At 39.9% G+C, this 23321-nt stretch overlaps 1 protein-coding gene across 3 annotated transcripts in view; it reads right to left on the bottom strand.

The window, feature by feature from the left end:
• The window catches only part of MGAT5 (alpha-1,6-mannosylglycoprotein 6-beta-N-acetylglucosaminyltransferase), a 121123-nt gene that overhangs the window by 43592 nt on the left and 54210 nt on the right, over positions 1-23321 (bottom strand). For all 3 annotated transcript variants that reach the window (XM_079993604.1, XM_079993606.1, XM_079993605.1), the window contains exons 3-6: positions 15729-15896; positions 6238-6314; positions 5785-5874; positions 571-642 (exon numbers count right to left, since the gene is read on the bottom strand). In XM_079993604.1, coding sequence (XP_079849730.1) covers positions 571-642; positions 5785-5874; positions 6238-6314; positions 15729-15896 — 407 coding nt within the window. The remainder of the gene's footprint in view (positions 1-570; positions 643-5784; positions 5875-6237; positions 6315-15728; positions 15897-23321) is intronic.

Here is a 23321-nt window from a genome sequence, read left to right as displayed (position 1 = left end):
ATGTGATTGCTTCTCATATTCACATTTTTAAACATACACCTGAAATAGCAAATATATAGAGTGGCTCTTAATTGTTAAGTCAATAGTATAGCATTTGCTTTATTCAGCACTGCAACTCTTTCATTAGAAAGAGGGGCTCTTAACTTGTGACATAATACTACTTTATTATTATATAATAAATATATTATTATATAACTCAAAGTTTCTTCTCCCCCCCCCCAGGCTCCCAATTTTAATGAAGTTGACTTTATGTACACCAAATATGTCTGCTGACTGAACAGACCTACCTGCAATATAAAAAGTATGCTTCCAAATATTTGCTGTAGTATCTAAAAATTGTGTATTAACTTCTAAGTATGTCCAGCAAATGCATGTTTCCAAAAGAATGGCAAGAGAAAGCAAGTATGTGAGATTAGGACCAGAATTACTAGGCATTCAGACGGTTTAGGATTTACTTTATGGCCCAAGATTTGTTTTTGGTTTTTTCTCCCTACACAGAAAGCTGAACTTAAGGTAACTCCAAGGCCCACTTTGTTAACCATTTTGAAAGCTTTGAGACATACTCCTTACCATCGTCTTTTGATCAGTTTCTTCATTAGGATTTTTTGCTCTCCAGGGTAAACGGGGACACCAGTTTTCAACCTGCAGATATAGGGATCTTTTGTTAGGCACAGCTTCAGATGCATCAAGCAAGATGTTCATTCAACTATTTCCTTGATGCAATCCCATTCTCATTTGCTAGCAGCCATAACAAAACAGCACAAGGTCAGCAGGCAACAAACCAAAAAAGAGGCACCTCTTTGAAGATATCGTAGCAACAGCAATAGAATTTTCAAAAGACGACGAAAACAGATTGGCTATTAAAAGTCCTATCTTTGGCCTCTTCAATAAACTGGCTCCCTTTCATTAACTGATCAAATCTTCAACATTTTATATACGTATTGTATGAAACAACCCTGAAGAAGTTGCTAAGAGAAAATTGGAGTGCTCAGCACAACAGGACAGCTGGCACATGGAGAAAAATGTGTTTAAATCATTATGCAAGAATAAAGCACAATGAGAGTCAATAATAAATAAAAAACTGTGACATTAAGATTTTATTTATTTAGTAGAAGGAACACCGATATCCACAGAAGGCAACACTTCCCTTACATTGTCCCTCGAGACGGACGGATGCCAACAACAATGAATATATGAGAACACAAGATGCCATGAATCCATTCTCCTATCGTAATGGATTTCCTGGTGGTACTAATCCCAATGCACACTGGCATCCAAAAACACGTGGGATGCATAACAGCAAATATTTTTCTAGTCCAAAAATGAGTGTTCCAGTGATAAGGAACCTATAACACTTAAAAATGATTCAGTACAAAAAGGCCAAAACCTTTGTCACTCACCAACATCTTCAGTGCTAGCAGAGGAGTTAATAACTTACCAGTCAAAAGTGTTTGAGTCCATGTGCCAAATCACCCATAACTCTACCATGGTTCATTACTTTCATTAATGTTTTGTTATTGTTGTTAAAATAGAAATGGAAAGTGCAAGGAGGTCTGATTAGGATTCCACCGTGTCCATGGCCAACCCTTTCCTCCTGCACCATTGTGCTGAAAAAAACACACACCCTCCCCAAATTGCTATTAGTCCTAGGACAGGACTAACACTCTGTGATTTAAAGTAGGCTATAGTTCAGAATTTAATCCATAAAAAGACAGCCTTTTTGTTAGTACTATTCTATATGGGGGGCGGGAGGAATAATTAGATGAATAAAGAAATGCTTCTGACCATGTCAGAATCTCTACTGCCTAATTCTGATAGAAAGAACAGCCAGAGGGATGGTACGATTTAACTGTCATCAGCAATCAGAATTTTAACCAATGGCACACTATAACCAAGCAAGCTTCTTCACAGGCAACTTTATAGTTTTGTCTTGCAGCAGAGGTACTTCACTGTTTCTGTGAAGCAGCACCATCCTACATACTGAGGAACAACTGCACATTTTAAGCAGAATCTCCTCGTCAGAAGTCATTGGAGAAAAATAGCTCCCACCTATGGTGAATTACTAAGCTAAAGTGCATACATTCTTCTATCCACCCCCCAAAAACCCAATTCTCTTTTTTAGTACTGTTCTCATTCCTTACTGAAACTACTGCATTCCTTATTGCAGAATATGCATGTCTAGAACTCTAGTTGAAAATTATGATGATTGATTTAAAGATCGAATTGTGTTGAGAAAGACTCTTCCATCAATCTCTGAGAGGATGCCTGAAGAAATAATGCTCCATGATTTTGGAGCATCAGATAGAAAGGTAGACCAGGGAAGAGTCTGCTGCAAAAAGAAGACTGCCTATTGACAAATTACTTTATGAGACACCAGTTCCAGGTTATCTTTAGCAAGCAACACAATTCATATATCCACATCATTGTAGTGGTTATTAGAATTTTATTTCATGCTTGCATTCACAAATATTTAAGCTTTCAGAATTTGCTGTTTAGCTTAATCATAACATTAATCACAGGATTAAGTATGCTGAATTTAAGCTCAAGGTTAATACCATGACCAAACAATATTAGTTTTATGTGCTGTCAAAAAGAAACCTCTTAGGAAACCCCCCAAAGACTTTTATGTATGCTGTTCACTAAACATAAAACAGATTGATGAGTAACATGGATCATTTGTTCTTCGGGGAAGCACAATGAATTCTATATAATTATGTACTGTAACAAATGCCACATGAAGTACTTCATAAATTCCCTAAATTCTGGAGTGTTTGAAGATCTAAGATTTTTTTCATAAATACAGAAGCATCCTAATATGTCAAGCGAAGGACATGATAAACACAAATCATTATACAGTGGTACCTCGGGTTACATATGCTTCAGGTTACATACGCTTCAGGTTACAGACTCCACTAACCCAGAAATAGTATCTCGGGTTAAGAACTTTGCTTCAGGATGAGAACAGAAATCGTGCTCTGGCGGCACAGCAGCAGCAGGAGGCCCCATTAGCTAAAGTGGTGCTTCAGGTTAAGAACAGTTTCAGGTTAAGAACAGACCTCCAGAACGAATTAAGTACTTAACCCAAGGTACCACTGTATATCACCAGGCCTTGACATTTTTTTCTCCATCAACATTTACAAGATGGCTGAGAGCACTGGTGGTGAATTGGGTGTTATAAACATCATTTTGCCCCATTGGCTGCATAGCTCTAACCTGTTGTATATAATGGCCTTGCACAAAATGGAAGTATATAGGGTGTTCCCCTAGCCAACATGTTAGGTCATATAATGCTACTGTAGGTGTCACAGAACACTTATATGCACCTCTCCCAGATTTCAGTTCTTACAATCACTCTAAAAATTGGGTAATGGACTCTGGTAAAGAAAACCTTTTCAACAATACACAACATAGAAAATAAGTCTAAAAAGTGTGACTGATGAGGTTAAAATACTCGCTCGACAAACTTGTATATTTATAGCCTTATCATAACATCTTGCTTTTTAGAAAAATGAGATGAGCAAAGGCAAAATTACTCTCCGATCTGAACTGGTTGAGAATATGCTCCTCCTACACTCTAAAAGAACATATTCAAAATAATTTTCCACTGCAATTCTGTCTTTCTATTATCCCTGCAAGTGTCTTTGCGTGTGATATATTTATAGATGTTGAACAGTGAAGCCTCATGCAATAGTTGACTACCAGCTTCCACCACCAAATAAATGGAACCCAGTACTCTTAATAAGTAGTACCACAAGGCAATAGCAGCCCAATGGGACGATGTGTCACAGGTCATGAAAGTACAGTATTGCACTGGCTGCCAGGGAGCTACTGGGCCTAATTCAATGTGTTAGTCTTAGCATATGCAACCCTAAATGGCTTGGGATCGAAGTACAGTGGTACCTTGGGTTAAGTACTATTCGTTCGGAGGTCCGTTCTTAACCTGAAACTGTTCTTAACCTGAAGCACCACTTTAGCTAATGGGGCCTCCTGCTGCCGCCACGCTGCCGGAGCACGATTTCTGTTCTCATCCTGAAGCAAAGTTCTTAACCTGAAGCACTATTTCTGGGTTAGCGGAGTGTGTAACCTGAGGCGTATGTAACCCGAGGTACCACTGTACCTAAAAGAGTTCTTTCCTTAGTATCAAACACCCTTAGTATGATTACGTACTTACGGTTGATGCCACCAATAGGGGCTGCTTGGTTGGCACTGACATGTAAAAGGGCCTTTTCATTGGTGGTTCCCCATTTGTGGAATGCCCTCCTCTAGTGAGGTGCATCGTAGTGAGGGGGAATTTGAAAACATTCCTAAATAATGGCCAAAGAATACTGTACACCTGGCAACCATGAGATCACTGGATGAAATCGTGTTTTTAATTGTGAATCTTTTTACAGTGTTGTAACTGTTCTAGAATGCTTTTATTTTCTTTTAATTGTGAGAGTGTGTGCTGCCCAGTGTAAGCTGGTAGCCAACAAATGACAGCAAGAGCCACAGTTGAGTTTCACTGGGACTGCATGTTCCATCTCTTTCTTAAAACCATTTTAACTCACCCAGAACCTATTACAGTGGTACCTCTGGTTACATACTTAATTCGTTCCGGAGGTCCGTTCTTAACCTGAAACTGTTCTTAACCTGAAGCACCATTTTAGCTAATGGGGCCTCCTGCTGCTGCTGCTGCGCCACCGCCGCCCGATTTCTGTTCTTATCCTGAAGCAAAGTTCTTAACCCGAGGTAATATTTCTGGGTTAGCGGAGTCTGTAACCTGAAGTGTATGTAACCTGAAGCATATGTAACCCAAGGTACCACTGTAGTAAGATAGACTGTAAATCTAATAAGCAACAGTTTAGAAGTTAAGCCACAAGCTGATCAATAGCCACCAATACTGGATGTACTGATCTTCTAAAAATCTGCTTTCACCCAAGTTATGGCACTTCTTTGCTGGCATTCTCTTGTGAACTGTATTTGTTCCATCATCTATATTGAGCTTAATTAGCATGTCTATAAAAAGATACCGGTAATACTCATTGACACATGCCAGGAAACACTATGATACCTCCTGAGGTGAGGGAGATATTAACAAGCTAACTTGCTCTAAGAATATGTTTTGGCCTTTCATTACCTCTTGAAAGCTGAGAGAATAAATATGCCATTTTGAGGGGGGGGGGAGGAGTAGTACTATGACACACAGTATGCACATAGCATTTTAATAATTTAAAAGAAGAATTCTACGTTCTTCATTAGCTACATCAGCAGGAAATGCTGATGATTCAAAGACAGTTAAATTCTATTAAGGAAAGGCCTTCCTTAAAAGGGAACAAATCTTTAAAGTGCAACAAAATTTAAGAGTTCACCCAGGATAATTCATAGTCAGCCTGTACTTTGAATATGTAGGGAGTTATACCGGAGAGAAATAAAGGGGGGAAACACATTTTCCATCTTACAAGTGTTATAAAGTACAAACGGTAACATACTGCTGGAAAAACGAAACCTATTGGTCATAATTATGCAGACTATGATAAGAATAATACAGTGTGCATATCAAAGGGCAAGACTAATTACTTTTTTGCCCACCGATCTAAATCGCAGTTAAAGGTTACTAAAAAACTCTGGACCGAGCCACTTTGCCTCTCCCCACTATCATGGGGCCTATGGGGTGAAATTGTGGTTAGCGTTCATTATTATTTATTGTGCTAAACGATTAATGCTTGAAATTTTATTTTAAAATCCAGTCAGTCATTGGGATTTTTCAACAGCTCTACATATCAGTCGCAATACGAATTTACTGACCTCACTGAGGTAAATAAAGAAGGAGCATGTGGATCCATCCACACCGTAACTTGCGTAACAAGGATCAGATCGCCACATATCTTTCATCCACTAGAAGATAAAAAACACACACATACAGTCAACAGATATGGGGTTTAGAAGCCTAACTACAATACCAACCATACATATATAACATGGGTGAACTGGTATGAAGCAGCATCTGAGATCAGCAGTCAGCTGTGGCCATTAATTATTACATCATGTTAATATTTCATGCATGAACATGTAGAATAACCTCAGTGTTAGTCAAGGCATCAATATATGGTTTACTTGTGGGCACACAATGTAAGTGGACCAAGAGCTGTTCTACACACCATTCTATATATGGGGCTTTTTCAGGCTAGGAAGCTGCCTTATATCAAATCAGACCATTGGTCCACTCAACAAATAAATGCAATAGGAAATTAGTCTTACTTTTATTTTGCCCTCACAGTGGGGGAAGCCATCCATGGGAGGCAATTCACACTGTTCCTGGGCTCCATTAATGAGATCTGAGAGAGAGAGAGAGAGAGAGAGAGAGAGAGAGAGAGAGAGAATATGATTCAATAATTGTAGCACACTTCATAACATATTCATACTTCATCTCAACTGGCTGTGCAGATGGATCACCACCCTAATCCCAACTGAATTCTAAAAATGAGCACTGCCTTTTCTCCCCCGGCCCCCAAGAACAGAGAATTAAAAGCAGGCCATACAACCAGGTAGGAATAAAACTGAATGTGCAGCAATTGTGCTCAAACAGAACAGGTTGTTAAGAATTAAAAAATGGAAATAATTCCTCATCATTTATAATTAAGCACAGCCAAATTCCTAAGCAGAAATGCAATTAACCTATTTGTTAAACTGAAGTACAGCAATCATTCAATGAGCAGTTGAGAGTCAAATGTTTGACAAACCTCAGAACACAGATGCAAGCTTAATTCATTTTAAGGCTGCATTCCCTATTATCACTGCATGGAGCACATGCATTTACAGTGGCACACATTATTATGGGTATGAAAATAAAGAGAGAGACGGGATGTTGGTCAGAACCTTGGGATCTGAACACCAGAGATTTCTTTCTCCTTGTTATCTGGCTCTACCCAGTCCGCATGTGATTCCGAAAGTCATGTGTGAGGAGTTTGTGTATACACATGGGACTTTGTGCAGAGGACAAAGGCTAGTGGCTTTTGATGATCTTCCCATCCCATGTTGGGACAGCCCCATGACTATCAGCCTGACCACAGATTGCATACCTTGACCTCATGTTCTTGATTAAACATAAGTTTGATGATCTGGTAGTAGGAAGTTCTTTTTCATTTCATTGTCATGGTCAGCCAGCCCATTTCTTTGTGAGGTTTAGGTTCACAGATGTTTCTAACATTTGCAGGTATGGTGTGCCTATTAAAATGCCCTGCCCCTGGTGGCTGATGGACATGTTTAGCTCTCATGAGTAAACCAAGGATGAGGAACCTGCAGCCCCCCCAGATGTTGTGGACTATATCTCCCATCATCCATGACCACTGGTCATGCTGTCTTAGGCTGATGGAAGCTGGAGTCCAACATTTATCTGGTGGGCCACAGGTTATTCATCCCTACAATAGTCCATCTGTGCAATACAGAAATAACGCAGGCAGTTGATTCAATCACTACCCAACCACACTCTCCTCTACTACTGCAAAGAACTCAGCCTGCTCCCCCACCCCAAATTATTAATCCAGGATGTTATCTAATGTTGTTCACTAACACAAGGAATAAATCAGTGGACTGCCTCCTAGTGGTGCAGCAATAAAACTGCTAGCACATTTGCAAAGCTAAGCAGGGTCCAGTATTGTTTCAAATTGGATGGGGAAGTGCAGGTTGCAGGAAGTTGGACTACATAACCCTCGGAGTCTCTTCCAACTCTAGATTTCTGGGGTTCCATGGAGTAACTCCTGCAGTTCCACACTAAATCTGCACCGATGAATCCCTCGCTACACTGCAGTCTTTTCAGAAGGCCCTGAAGATTTATTTTCATCTGAACATCTAGGCATGGTGATGGTTAGCTGGGTGACAGTGTAACTCAATTACACTCTCTCCAGCCCTGCATTTTATATGTTAAGTGTTCATTTGTAGCGTTTTAGATTTGGTACTAAATATAGGTGGTGGAAAACTTGATTCAATTATGACCTCCAGAATGGCACATTAGTGTGCCTACTTTGTTTCGGCAATGGCAGCATAGCAGCAATAGTTTTCTGCACCCATTGTCTCCTTGGGGGGTCTTTCAGAAGAGTTGTGCTATATAAAATGTGAAGGGACTCAAGGCACAAGTATAGCCATTTCCAACCAACGCATCTCCTAGCATATTAAAATGGTTCAAGCTTTATTTAAAATATCATTGTATACAAACTATAGAACAGTGTAGGCAGCAAAAGAAGAGTACACAAAATTAATACCAAACCAAGGAGATAGAACGCTACTGTTAAGTACTTGCATGCATAGCTTTTATGCTATGATAAAGCTCAGGTCATAACAGGAATGCTTAAATAAAACATAACACACACAGAGCACCAGATGTATCAAAACAACATGTCAAGGCTTGTTTGCAAATAATATTGACTCAGCTGGAAGTTATCATGAAGGTGGTGTATCAAGGACAATAAATGGGGCTTTGCTTGAAGGGCAATGACCTCTCTGCCTCAAAGTCCTTGGAACTACAGGAGGGAGAACTGAAAAGGCAAGTCTTGGTAACAACAATGATTGCTGTCAATTCAATCAGATTCCCAACAATTAAGAAACATAATTGAAGCCAATATCTGATGAGTTTGAGCTGGACAGCTGACATTTTGACTACGGCTTTAGCAAGCATAAAAAGCCTATGTAGGGTCACTAATTTAGCTGAGTCCTATACTTGTCCTTCAGTACACAATCTGCAAGCTAATTCGAAGAGAAGTTTGCAAGAGATTCATTATAGATTTTTCTGTCATGGGCTTGAATAGAAAATGGCCTTTCTATTTATAATTTCTAGAAGGACTCCCCACCCTGCAACAAGGGAGAAAGAAATAATTCACACACACATACACACACATCCCCCCTAGAGATCTGGCTGAAAAGGGTAGCTTGAAGATTGCAGGAGAAGATGCAAAATTTCAAGGAGGAAATATTCACTTTCACTATCCTTTGCAACAGGAACCATGCTTACTTCTCACTTTCTGATGCAGGTAGCGTATGGGGCTGTCTGCCAGGCACTGGTTCTGGTTCAGTGGTCTGGAGGATCAGAAACCAGATGCAGGCACAGGTATTCTACCTCATATTTCCTCCTCTTCAGCTTCCTATGCAGCATTAAATTTACCGTAACTTGCTATGAAACCAAAGTCAGCAACTGTGGTGAGCTCTGGCCCTTAAAATGCAACAACAACAACAACAACAACAACAACAACAATGATTTTCAAAGCAAGCAATGTAGGCATTTTGAAACCACAAGGTGGGAGAAACAGGCGTTTTTGGGAAATGCAGGGAGAACTGAAATGTATGCAAACATGGGCGGGTATTCAGACAATCCTTATATATCTTGCTTCTATGCGTTGATAAAATCAGGGCAGCTTTTTGAGCTCACACACTTTCTCACATGCATAAAAAGTACCGGTACCTAAACTAGGAAATCTTACATTTATTTAAACACATTGAAACCCCTGATTTAGGCGTTGCCTTCTCTGTGAAATAACCCAAATACACACTTCCAGTGATGCAGAATGAAAAGATAAGACCAGGAGGAGTTATTCAAAACAATATACTAAACTTCAGTTGTTTAGGAACATGAAGTGTATTGCAACTTCCTGAACAAAACAATACTGTCTTGTATATGCATGAAGCAGGAAAAATATAAATCCTTCTCTTTATAGTCAAAGATAATTGACTAATTACAAATGCAACTAGTATTTGAGATGGAGTTGCAGGTGCTTCAACCTACGGTACCCAAGAATACATCATTTGACTAGCTAACAAATAAGGTGGGGGGGTTGTGGAACCAACATACCAGAGAGGAAAAAGGAATACTAACTACAAATAGAAATAGCACATTGGTCTCAAAATAAAGAAAATATCAGGTTCCTCCAGAAATTGCTGAGTAATATCCAATCCTATAACGCAATGAACAGAATTACTCTCAACATTCTGAGAAAAATCATTGCATAAGAGCACACGCACGCACCCACCCACCCACCCCGCAATTGGACCATTTGGGTGGAGACAAACATTACAAGGGAAAAATATGCTTTAAGCCTGCACCTCACAATTCTGAACCAATCCAAAGTATTAGATGGGTGTTTTCCTGCATTAGTAGTCTTTTGTTTGATATACTCACCAAAAAAGGTAAAAATAAATAGGGTTAGGTGGAATAATGATGTCACATTGTTTACCTTTACTTTGTGGAAGCAAAGCATGAAGCACCTGCCAGCTCCAAGATATTTTGGAAGGGTATTCATCCACATGGGCATATCAAAACTTGCAATTCTATCCTCCCGTCTTGACAAGCTTTTCATGATTGCTGCCTAATAAGGTACACTTTCCCACCCACAAAGGGCACATCAAGGCTGTGATACAATACCATAGCCAAATATTTTAAGGTGAGCACAAGCTACACCATGTTAGGTCCATGGAACAACTCCAGCAAGGAAACAAATAGGTATCCTTTTATATGTTAAAGAAAAATGTAGTCAACATGTTTCAGCAATTCAGTGTGCAGGGGAGGTTCTCTCTAAAACCAGTTACCGGTAGGCAATACAAGGAATGAGGAGCAACAGGGTGTAGTTTCATCACAATCTGCTTCTTTCGGTTCAATGACAGTAAGTCATTAAAAAAAAAAAAAGACTAGGGGTTGCATTTAACAAAGTCCTACTCAGAGTAAACCCATCAAAGTTAACAGACCTAAATGAGTCATAGCCATTAAAATGCAATGGATCTTCTCTGAGTAGGACCAGCATCCTAATACTATCCCAGAAATGTAATCATTTATTGGATTGGCTACCAGGTCTATACTCACAATGGTTCTTTAAAACCCTGACTGCTTCCATTTACTTCAGGGGTAGGGAACCTTTTTGACTCCACAGGTAAGATCCTTATCAGAATCAGCCTTGCAAACCAAAATTGACAGATATCATTACTATGGTGATGGTGATGATCCCACCCTTCACCCTAAGAACCTAGGATGAATTATAAGAATGTACAATCAGGATACCTGGTTCTTGGTCAGATCTTGAAATATATTCTTTTACTATATACAGTATGTGTGAATCTGCTTTGATTCTAATTTCCTTAAAATAAATCCATTTTTTTTTTTACGTGTGATGCTGCAGCTTGGATTTAGCTGTCAGCTGCTGTCCTTGCTCAGCTTTTCCATTTCTGCCCTGCACTACTAAGATTTTGAAACTCGTTATTGCAGAGAGGGTGGCATCCAAGTTGGCCCCAATACATTAGCTTGCGGCAAGCAGTAGCTGTTGGCGTGCTTGAATACAATTGCCTCATCCACTGTGGGGAAAACATGGGACGTTAATGAACAAAGTTTGTCTGGAACCTGGGTGCCACCACAGCATCTAAAGCAACCAACATGATGCCCTCCACATGTTGTTGGACTCCAACTGTCATCAGCCCAAACCAACATGGCCAGTGATCAGGAATTATGGGAGTTGTAGTCCAACAACATCTGGAGGGCACCATGTTGGCTGCCCCTCTTCTGAGAACCTGCTTTCAGTGTTGTCTGAAGGCAACCACCTTGCTCAAGCTAAGCAGGACTGGATCCAGTGAGCTCACTGGTGGGAGCCCATCTTGGGATCCTTCTGCATTGCTTTTATCATGGCTGTTCTATAAATATAATAAATCAATAAAAATCCTAGTTTTGTGTTACTAGGAGAGACTGCACTTATGATTAGACTTTTCCATTTGCTTTCACTCATTTATTGCAGACATGCCCATTTCCTTTTGAAAATTAATATTATGTGTCAACTCTTCAGAGTTCCTACAAAACTCTTATTGTTTTGTCTCCTCCCAAACCCAAAACTATTTCTGTCTTGAGAACAAGTGCCCAAAGATGAAATTCACATATAAGCTGAGGCAGCATTAATAGTTACTTTATAACCTCTTTTCTTATTTATACACTCATTTTTTTCCCTTCAACTCACAAAAAGGGGCTTAGGCAGAAGCGATATGAATTATGAAAACCTTTTCTTTTTGAACGAGATGGTAAAATGCTTCACAGTTCCATGCCAACAGAAGCATTAATGGCTTTTTGGGAAGAAATAAAAGTAAATTCCTTCTGTTCTCAAAAAATACCTGCTGAGCTAGCAGTCTTCCATTAACACTTGACTGAAATAATGCAACTTTTAAAATGTTCAAGTAACTGTCAAGTAGTTAATCCCCAATACTGACTGCAGACCACCTACAGCACATTTCAGTTTTTCTAATACATATTTATCACAAGAGCTTTAATAGTTACAGACAGGGCTGTCACACCATGACCCAATCAGGCAATTTTCCGTGTTATTTGAAACCAGTTGCCCTCCAAAGTTATTGGATGCAAGCCTCCCAAATGAAATGGATATGAATAAGAAAATTAACAACAATATAGGTGAGCAAAATAGTATAAGCAAACAACATAGCAGTAAATAACACCTTCATACTTAGATCAACAGTTAGTAGGTATTCGGGTAATAGGCAATGCAGAATTAACCTTATTGTAAGGATTTTCTGGGGGATCAATAGTAAAGGGCTAGGTATTAACAGAGTTCCTATGCTTCAAAGACCTCATGTGATTAACTTCAAAACAGAGCTGAAATGCCACCATTTCTTAAATGGTTGGTTATTGACACGCACTTCTTTAATGAAAAAGATTTTGGTGTACTCTGTGCACTAAAAGCAAGAAAGATGTGATCAGCAAATATATTACTGCAACATTCTAATCATATGCTCATGGCGGACCTTTGAAGAGTCAGGAAGCAGTGCAGCTTCACAGCAACTCAATCATGCAAGGTCACACCTTTATCTTTTGTGAAAGAGATCTCTCAGTACAAACTCCATGCTTCGAGTGATCATACAGTCACAGAATTGTAGGGTCATCTAGTCCAACCCCCTGCAATACAGGAATCTCAACTAGAACATACATGACAGATGGCCTCCTAACCTCTGCTTAAAACCTCCAAGGAAGGAAAGTCCACCACATTCCAAGGTAGTCCATTCCACTGTCAAACAGCCCTTACTGTCGGAAAGTTCATCCTGAAGGTATCAGAATCCCTTTTCTTGTGACTTGAAGCTATTGATTCAGATCCTAGCCTCTGGAGAAGGAGAAAACAAGCTTGCTCCACCTTCCATGTGACAGCCCTTTAGATATCTGAAAATGGCTACCATATCTCCTCTTTACCAGGCTAAATATATTGAATTCCCTCAACTGTTCATCATGAGGCTTGGTTTCCAGACCTTTTATCATCTTGTTTGCCCTCCTCCTGTGCACATGTTCCAGCTTGTCAATATCCTTCTTAAATTGTGCTGCCCAGATCTAGACACAGTACTCCAGGTGTGGTCTGACCAAGGCAGAATAGGTTGAGAATATCATTTCACTTGATCAGGACACTAGACTTCTGATGATGCAGCCTAGAATAGCATTAGCTTTTTTGCTGCTGCATCACAGAATGTTAAGTTGGTATGATGTTACTGTGTTTGACTAGTATATGCAACACATCTGATCAAATCTCACTATAAGCATAAACCCCCCAGTTCCCAGTCTTCCACAAGCCATTATACTTTGGTTCTGATTTCATAAAATGGGATGATTTAGCTGTTTCAAATGAGTTTCATTTTTGAAGAAGCTCTGCAAAGCTAATGCTTCTTCAAAGTTCTATGAAGCGTGAAATACATAACATGAATAGAAATTCATAGTGTCATACGCCGGTGGGACAACAGACAGACATAACAAGCTAAAGAGCTTAGAGGAAACTACAGCATGTTGTTGAAACAGGCAGCTCATGTGACACATCATGCAAAAAGAAGAACATTGCTTTGTAAGGGGAAAGAGTCAAGACCTATGTTTTAAACATGGTTCTATAAAATTGTCTCTTAGTATACATAAGACCTAATGCATTGCAAGGTCAAGGTGCCAAAAAAAGAAACAAGAAAACAAGAAATCAAATTTTAGCTCCAAATAATGTAGTATTATTTGTACAGTTGTATCTCGGTTTTTGAACAGCTTAGTTCTCAAACATTTTGGCTCCCAAACGCCGCAAACCTGGAAGTGACTGTTCCGGTCTGTGAACCATTTTTGGAAGCCGAACATCTGATGGGGCTTCCGCAGGTTCAGATTGGCTGCAGGACCTTCCTGCAGCCAATCAGAAGCCGCACTTTTGTTTCTGAACATTTGGAAGTCGAACGGACTTCCAGAACAGATTCTGTTCAACTTCCAAGGTACAACTGTTTATCTTAAAAATGAAATATCCATATGGTGCAATATCCACTGATGTCTGCCAACTTGAACAATTGAAGTCTGCTTGCACAATGGGAGTCTGGGTTTATCTCCTTCTCTTGTTCAGTTGCTCCCCTTGGGAAACTCTAAGATCTGAGTGTCTTATAAACCTGCTACTTTTTGTTCAACAAATTATGCATCTTCTAGATAGCACTCTTCTTTAAAACTTTAAATACTTTTAGTAACTTTTTTATCACACCGTGTGTGGTAATCATAGACACAACTACAAAAATAAAAAGGTGGTCTAAGTGTCACATAGCAGATCTTTTATAAAGAAGCAAAAACACCCTTATCACATTTCCCGTGTTCTCTGAAGCTTAAACATTCCTCCAAGGGGGTAAAAAAACCACTCACAATTGCTCAAATTGATCTGTATCACATCTGTTATGTGCAATCTTTTAAAAACAAATTCCCTTTACTGACATGTTATTTATATTACTGCCCTGCACCAGAAAGTGGTAAAATAATGGCATCAACTTAAATCTGAATTCTACACTAGATATAAAAGACAGACACATAATTGTGTGCCTCATGCTTGCCAAGAGAAATAAAAATGTTTAAGGGTTTTTTTTAAAAAAAATAGGTGGATTCTCTGATCTGGTTTTATTATCAATACAGAATACAAAAGCTATATAATTGCATACCTTTTCAAGTTACTTAAACAAAGGGATTACATAACATCACAATAAACTGTTATGTTGCAGGTGGGCTGCTTTGTTTTACATGGTTGATCACTGATCAACCGGCTTCCTTGCATTAACCTTCTTTAGCAAAGCATGTTTGCAGATTAGATAACTTTTAAGTCACAGGCACCAGCATTAGTTAAAACTCACTGATCTCACTAAACCAGTTCACTTAATGCTGGTTATACAAGAATCATAGCTTTAACTAATGCATACCCATGAAACCTAACTTCTCAGAAGTCGTGCCCGCCCTGTGGATACCCATCGGGTATGAAGGAAATAAACATCTATCTGACTTTTACAAGACATCTGAAGGCAGCCCTTTAATGTTTGAAGTTTTTGTGTTTTAATATTTTGTAGGAAGCTGTCCAGAGTGGCTGGAGCAGCCCAGTCAGATGGGCAGCATATAAATAGTAAAACAAACAACTAACTAAAATGTATGGGAAGACCCTGAGCCCATGAATGAAGATAAATGCTAAGCATTATTCATTAGAGTGTTCAAGCCTGTTTACTCAGACTAGGAGTTCCATTGAGACTACTCCATTGAGTCATCACTAGTATGACTGCAGCCTAAGTCTTATACAAAAGTACATTAGGATAAGACAAGAGGTGCACTTTCCTTCAGTTAAGATTTGACACCAAAGACTGAAGTCCATTGCCATTTAAAAAAACAGAAGGATCAATTCATACCATCTTGGATATTTGATACTGTAAAACAGAATTAAAAAAAAAAAAGGCGCAGCAACTTTCACACCCACCTGCAACATTGAGTTTTTCAGCTGCTCCTGAACTGGGAGTAGCAGTGGAGGTACTATTTGTGGAGTTTGCACCTGTGCCATTGATTACAAGGTTCTCCACTTTAGACTCAAGCTTCCCAATGCGTTGCAGGATGTTGTCTAGTAGGACGGCGAGAGTTTTCTTCAGATCTAAGTTAAGAAAAACAAAGTCAGTTAATCTTACACAGAACAACATATACCAGGAAATATACCCATTTGGTAAAAGTAACAGGTTTGCAACAAACCCTTCCAACCTTCTAATTTCTTACCTAAATATTTCCACAGATCCTCCTTAACTACCTAAGTGTGTTTCTAAGTCTAAAGGCATTCTACAGTTATATGCCGTCAATATGGTTTATTATAATAATGAATATTTACAGACAACAGCTATGTTTTTTCTAACTACAGAGATATGCACCCTCTTAATCCTCCAAAAGGGGACGCGGGTGGCGCTGTGAGTTAAACCACAGAGACTAGGACTTGCCGATGAGAAGGTCGGCGGTTCGAATCCCCGTGACAGGATAAGCGCCCGTTGCTCACTCCCTGCTCCTGCCAACCTAGCAGTTCGAAAGCACGCAATGCAAGTAGATAAATAGGTACCGCTCTGGCGGGAAGGTAAACGGCATTTCCATGCACTGCTCTGGTTCGCCAGAAGCGGCTTAGTCATGCTGGCCACATGACCCGGAAGCTGTACGCCGGCTCCCTCGGTCAATAAAGTGAGATGAGCGCACAACCCCAGAGTCGGTCATGACTGGACCTAATGGTCAGGGGTCCCTTTATCTTTACCTTTAATCCCCCAAAAGAGTATTTCAACACAAAGTAAAAGGCTACCTTTTGTGGGGAGGGGATACACTATTTATAACTTGTCAATTTCATCTGTATACCATCTCAACTTATCCATATGTGCAGTTTCTAACTGTTTAAATAGCCGTTGTTCTTAATAGATGGGGTTGCTAAATGTCACCAGTACTGTACTGAGCAACAATAATATTTGCCATACTTGAAAAGGTTAACAATCAAACTTTCACTCTCTTTGTTTAACACATCTTGTTTATGATGTATGAATAACATCAAATAACTCCTGTTATTTGGTTGATTATTTGAGAACCTTGCACCCAATAACTTCAGACCTTTGGACAACTCCATGTTGTAAGTCAGCATCCATTCTACCACATATTTTGCAGCTTTGTACACTACAGTAGCAGTGCAGTTATGAGCACTAGCAGTTCTAGTTCAGACTGACATGAGTACTTCTAGTGGCCTTATTAACTCAACCCACTATTCCTGTACTTCAGTTTCCCTCACTGATCTAGAAATATGTAAGCAACTACCCTATCTTATACACCTCTTAAAGATAACTTATATTAGAGGAGATTGCAGGGGCTTTGCTCCACCCTGCTCTTTTTTATTCCCATGCCACATGTCATCTGAACTCAGGCTTGTGGTTAAGCTCTTTCTTCAACACAAGCTGTAGCCAAGAGCAAACTTTTGTGCAGTCCCAGTAAGCCATGGTTTGGCTTGCTACATTGTGAAAACCAGGCCATCGCGTGAAATACTTGGATAAGAAAAAGCAGCATTATGTTACGACATCTTACAATATTTTTCCAACTGCAAATTAATTTCCAAATTTACCACTAGAAAGTGATTTCGGCTGGAAACTTGACCTGTGGTAATAAAAAAACTGCATTATTGGGGGAATTTTATGCTTTTCTTTTCCCTGGAATCGGAAGCACTCTTACGTCCTATCTCAGACTTTTAAAAACCTTCCACAGACACTACTTGACAACTCCCCATCCTTTGAAACTACAGAAATCAGAAATTATTTCCTTGTGGGGAGGGAATTAAAGCAAGTTTTCTGAAGCAGTCCACATATGTGATGGCTGAACAATGCAGATGCAGAAGATCTGCAACGGTTACAGTGGTACCTTGGGTTGAGTACTTAATTCGTTCCGGAGGTCCGTACTTAACGTGAAACTGTTCTTAACCTGAAGCACCACTTTAGTTAATGGGGCCTCCTGCTACTGCCACGCCGCCAGAGCATGATTTCTGTTCTCATCCTGAAGCAAAGTTCTTAACCTGAAGCACTATTTCTGGAAAAAAAAAAATTCCTTCCAGTAGCACCTTAAAGACCAACTAAGTTAGTTCTTGGTATGAGCTTTCGTGTGCATGCACACTTCTTCAGATACACAGTTGATGGACTTCCATTTCATGCGGCTCAATGTGGTGCCTTCCATAGTTCCAGTTACAGATAGGTAGCCGTGTTGGTCTGCCATAGTCAAAACAAAAAAAAAAATTCCTTCCAGTAGCACCTTAAAGACCAACTAAGTTAGTTCTTGGTATGAGCTTTCGTGTGCATGCACACTTCTTCAGACACACACTATTTCTGGGTTAGCGGAATCTGTAACCTGAAGCGTATGTAACCTGAAGCGTATATAACCTGAGGTACCACTGTATAGCTAACAAGCCAAATGAAGTGAACATTTGGCCCAGGCAAGTTTCTAATCTAGGCAGGTTGCTATTTTTAAAAACACCCTCAGGAAATGTACATGGTTCCCTTGCGACTTAGGATCAAGGAATAAAGGCTTTGCTTTCAGAACAGCCTTTAGCACCCCATATGCCTTAGTGGATCTTCTTTTAGTGTTACTTTTTTAAAAGCCTCCTTGTGAGGAGGAAAGCAGCACATCATTACCATGCGCTAAATTTGTTCCATTCAAGTGCCAGCCTAGCACAGATTCTGCTTGGTTTGCAATACACAGTAAAATCACAATGCAAGCTACCATAGCCTGGAGGCTGCCACAAACAAACATGAGTTACAGAACAAGGGATACTTGTTACTTCAGCTACAAAGCGATGCAACAGTCAGCTGCCTAGGGGATGGTGGCCTCAACCTTTCAAGCAAATGCATTCACAGAACCACCAGCATCTTATCGGAAAATGAGACAAAGGTATACAAAAGCAGCATGGCACCCTGGCATCTCTGGCACCAGTTCTAAAGAAGGGCTTTCATTCCTAACAGAGGAAGGGGAAGAAGATACCCGAAGCAGTAAATGAATGGCTGTAAGCTCTGACTTGTGTGCATCACAACTCCCCTCTCCTTTGGCAAGATTAACAGACAAACCAAGTTAGATCCTGCAATGATAAGATAGTGATGGGGGAAAAGCACCATTGTAAGTGAAAACAAGGTGAACAACTAATTGGCATCTAGCTTTCAAAAGCGGCAGGTGCCTTCTGGCAAAACAAACAAAAAGGTCTGAAAATGAAAACCAATGTACAGGGAACACATACAGTCACACTGCATTTAAAGGGGAACTGCACAGATTCATTGCACAAAATTTTCATTGAAGTATAAGATCACAATTAAAACCTAAGTATGTTCCCAACCTGTAAGAGGGAAGAATATTCCTCAATGCACTTTACACATATGAAGTGAATGGCTTGATCTGATAAACAACCAAGACAGCCTTTGCCAGACTGGTGTCACCCACATGTTTTGTGCTACAACCCCCATCAGGTGCAGCCAGCTCAGCTATGCTGGCTCAGACTGACTGCAGTTGGAGTCCAAAATATCTGGAGGGCACTAGGTTAGCAAAGACAGGTCTGATTCATCACTTTCAATATATCTTGGGATATACGCTTTCTTGGTGCATGGTTAAAGGATCACTTATATAGCTGGCGTTTAATTACGTAATATTGTGCTAAAGCTACATATATTTTAGTATTTTATTTGAATATATCTTAGTATTTGATGAGAACGGCAAGCCAGGGTTGGGACACCTTTTATTGTCTGTGCTACCCATAATGTGGAAACTTCTTAAAAACTTACCACACTGCCTTAATTGCAATGAATAATAGATGCTACAAACACTGTGAACTTGCGATGGTATTTTTCGGCTCATAATGTTCACCTCAAATATTATGCTCTTGTTGTAGGCCTGAGAGATCTTTTGAGTCAGATTAAATCTTAAGCAGAGACCTTCAGCCCTCTTATCCTGACTCCTTTCCCCTCCCTCCCATATCTCCACTTACTTACTTCTATGAGAGTGGGAGAACAGAGAAATATTTCTGTACCCTTTTCCTGTCTAATGCCCAGTATGATGCTATGGCTGCATGCCAGACAAATAAGCACATGGAAATGCTGTTTCCCAGCACTGCTTGTGTTTGGCTTGCAGCCATAACATTGTACCAGGAAGGGGGGATATTTCTTCTCCATCATTCATTCCCCTAACGCTGCTCCCCAAGGAAAGTAGAGAGTCTGGTGGTAGGAAGAGGCAGGCAGGTGCTGAGCATATGGGAAAAAGAAACTGGGTTTTGAGCCCAGTTATCAAGTCTGGCAAGGATGGTTTCTTACCATCACTACCAGTCTTCTGCTTAGAGAAATTCCACATACTACATGTAGTTCCATGCTTATTTTTTTCCAGGCTCTTATTCACATTAGGGACGCAGGTGGCGCTGTGGGTTAAAGCCTCAGCGCCTAGGGCTTGCCGATCGAAAGGTCGGAGGTTCGAATCCCTGCGGCGGGGTGCACTCCCGCTGCTCGGTCCCAGCGCCTGCCAACCTAGCAGTTCGAAAGCACCTCCGGGTGCAAGTAGATAAATAGGGACCGCTTACCAGCGGGAAGGTAAACGGCGTTTCCGTGTGCGGCTCTGGCTCGCCAGAGCAGCTATGTCACGCTGGCCACGTGACCTGGAAGTGTCTCCGGACAGCGCTGGCCCCTGGCCTCTTAAGTGAGATGGGCGCACAACCCCAGAGTCTGTCAAGACTGGCCCGTACGGGCAGGGGTACCTTTACCTTTATTCACATTATGCAAAACTTTAACCTTAGTTTCTTAACCTTTCCACAAATGCACACAGTCTCCCTCTCCCCAGAAGTACACCTTGTTTCCATCAAAAGGCAGAAAAACAGGTAAAAGGGTTAAGAAACCCCTTTAGTCAGTGTTGGTTTTATGCTTCAAAATAGAAGATTCAAAGTGTACATTGCATAAAGACAAAGAAAAAGTCTGATGTAATCCCATAACAACACACATTGTACAGTCCTTCCCTGAGATTGTTGCCTTATAGAAATCAACCACTGACTTTTTTTTTTTTTAATGAAAAAAGGGATTGCACAGAGAAGAGAAACCTTGCTTCAGAGCTTAGGATCCACCTCTTACATGACAGTAACAGCATAAATACTATATTCCCATGGCTCTAATGAATTTCATGCAACATTAGAACATTGGAGGGGGATCGTGGAGGATGATATCTTATAATTTTTTCTGAATAAAGTCATGGGGCACCTTAAAAGACAAGGAAGGTTTACTGTAACTTTCTCAAGGCTGTGTAACTAACCTAAAATATGCCAGTAGGGGTTTACATGTGGAATTAAGTCATGTAAAGTGAGTGAACTTTCAAAAGGAATGCATCTCTGATGTTATATGGCAGTTCAGTAAATTTTGCTTGGTTCCCATGCAATTAAGTACTTATGCTGACAGACCTTCCCTTGTTTACTAATGGCTGTATTTTTTCCAATGAAAAGGTTTGCATGTGATTGATGGAAAACAGGGACACTATTTGGATTATCAGAGCCAATGTCACTTAAAATTAGAGATGCGGGACATCAACACAGTGATATAAACAAGATTATGACCCGTGTAGCAACTATGTACAGAAAAAGCCTTTAGAGAGCTCCTGCATGTAGTTTGTGAATAAAACGTTTCTATGTGCACGTGTGCCTGCTCACACAAATACAGCACTGTTTTATCCAACTAGGCTTTTTCAGGGTAGAATTGGTAGGTATTTCTCTTGGGAATTTTACAAATGGGTTTAACATAGTCTTACAGCTTTAGCTTTGCATTTTATTTTACTTCTTTTTGTACACCACAATATTTATTGCGTTTATATTCCTCCACTTCCTGCCAAAGGAACCCAGGGTCGCAAACAGATCAATATCATTAAAATATTCCAGAAACAGTTAAAAACAATCAAATGTTCTCAACCAATTATTTCAATGTTGCCTGGAACAGTATCTTTCAACCATCAAATGACTGGGTAAACAGGAATGGGGGGGGCCTCCTGGTAGTCAATAATGAAAAGTGATGAGTGGTGGAAAGTTTTTAAATTCAATAAATAAATAAATGAAACAAATAAAACACAACACATACAAGTTAAGCTATGCTTCTCATTTCTGGTACAACTTATTTTTATCTGTGGGCAGCAGCTGTGCCAAGGTTTTGGGTGGCTTTTGGTCTGAGCCACTTAATGAATTAAGTTTTTATTCTTCCCAAAACACAGAGGAACACATGCTCCTGATTCATTAGCTGGATTTGCCTTGCAGCAGAATCATAAAACAGTGAAACCCAAAAGGGCAGTCAGATCATCCCAGGAGAAGGTGCCAAGTGAGTGAAGCTATAGTCATGCTTTTGCTATAGTCAAAATCATCTTATTCCAAACCAGACAGATTGATCCAGTTCTGTCTTATCATATGAAATGCATACGCAAGGAATAAGACTCTGCATCTGACCAATCAAAATATTTGGTCACAGCAGTTCATAAAACATTGGTTTTGTTTCTTTTTAACAGATCAGTAAGGGCTATTGACGTTTTTCTTCCCCCTATATCTAATACACTTTGAGCAACCCTTGTTCCTATCAATTGAAGTGACATACAAATGTTTAAATAATGGTTCTAGTTACAAAAAGGTAACCGAAGTACATAATCTATTATAATCAATTCCATTTATAGTAATTAATTATGAATTGCCAGGTTGGTTGGTAGTAGCACAAAGGTGAGACGTAGCCTCAGCCTTTACTCAGTCTTATAAGCACAGAAACAAATAAACATCCCTTGCAAATAGAGAAGCTTGTTCAATTACACACAAAATAAAAAAATTCCTTCCAGTAGCACCTTAAAGACCAACTAAGTTAGTTCTTGGTATGAGCTTCTTCAGATACAGAAGAAGTGTGCGTGCACACGAAAGCTCATACCAAGAACTAACTTAGTTGGTCTTTAAGGTGCTACTGGAAGGAATTTTTTTATTTTGTTTTGACTATGGCAGACCAACACGGCTACCTATCTGTAACATTTACACACAGTTAGAACAGGTCTTCAAACATTTACTTTGCTTTGCCCACCAGCTTTGGCTGTCATCATAAATGAATGCATAATTGTTCACCTTAACACTGACCTCATTTACACATGATGCTAAACTATTATTTGACATTATGTGCAGGAGTCTTAGTAAAATATTTGGCTCAAGCACTTCCACCTCATTTCTCCCATGCCATTGGGAAGAGAAATAAAACATGATTCAGTGTTACTTCCTCCAGTTCCTGAATTGTTCTTATGTACTGTGAAGGAAATGGACTATTCTGTTGCAGACTGTACTGTTATATAAAACTACAAATCTTGCATGTAGGTTGATCTGGGGGTTATGGAACACTCCTAAGCCTAACCCCTAAGTCTGGGGTTCAAACTGGAAGGTGGAAAACTAACTGAGGTGGATGGCATGTAGCCCAGTGATGGCCAAACTTGGCCCTCCAGCTGTTTTGGGACTACAATTCCCATCATCCCTGACCACTGGTCCTGTTAGCTAGGGATG

The sequence above is a fragment of the Podarcis cretensis genome, assembly GCF_951804945.1.
Source record: "Podarcis cretensis genome assembly, chromosome: 1".
NCBI classification, from domain to species: Eukaryota; Metazoa; Chordata; class Lepidosauria; order Squamata; family Lacertidae; genus Podarcis; species Podarcis cretensis.
The sequence above is the reverse complement of the archived record's forward strand: the minus strand, read 5'-3'. Positions and strand labels throughout refer to the sequence as shown.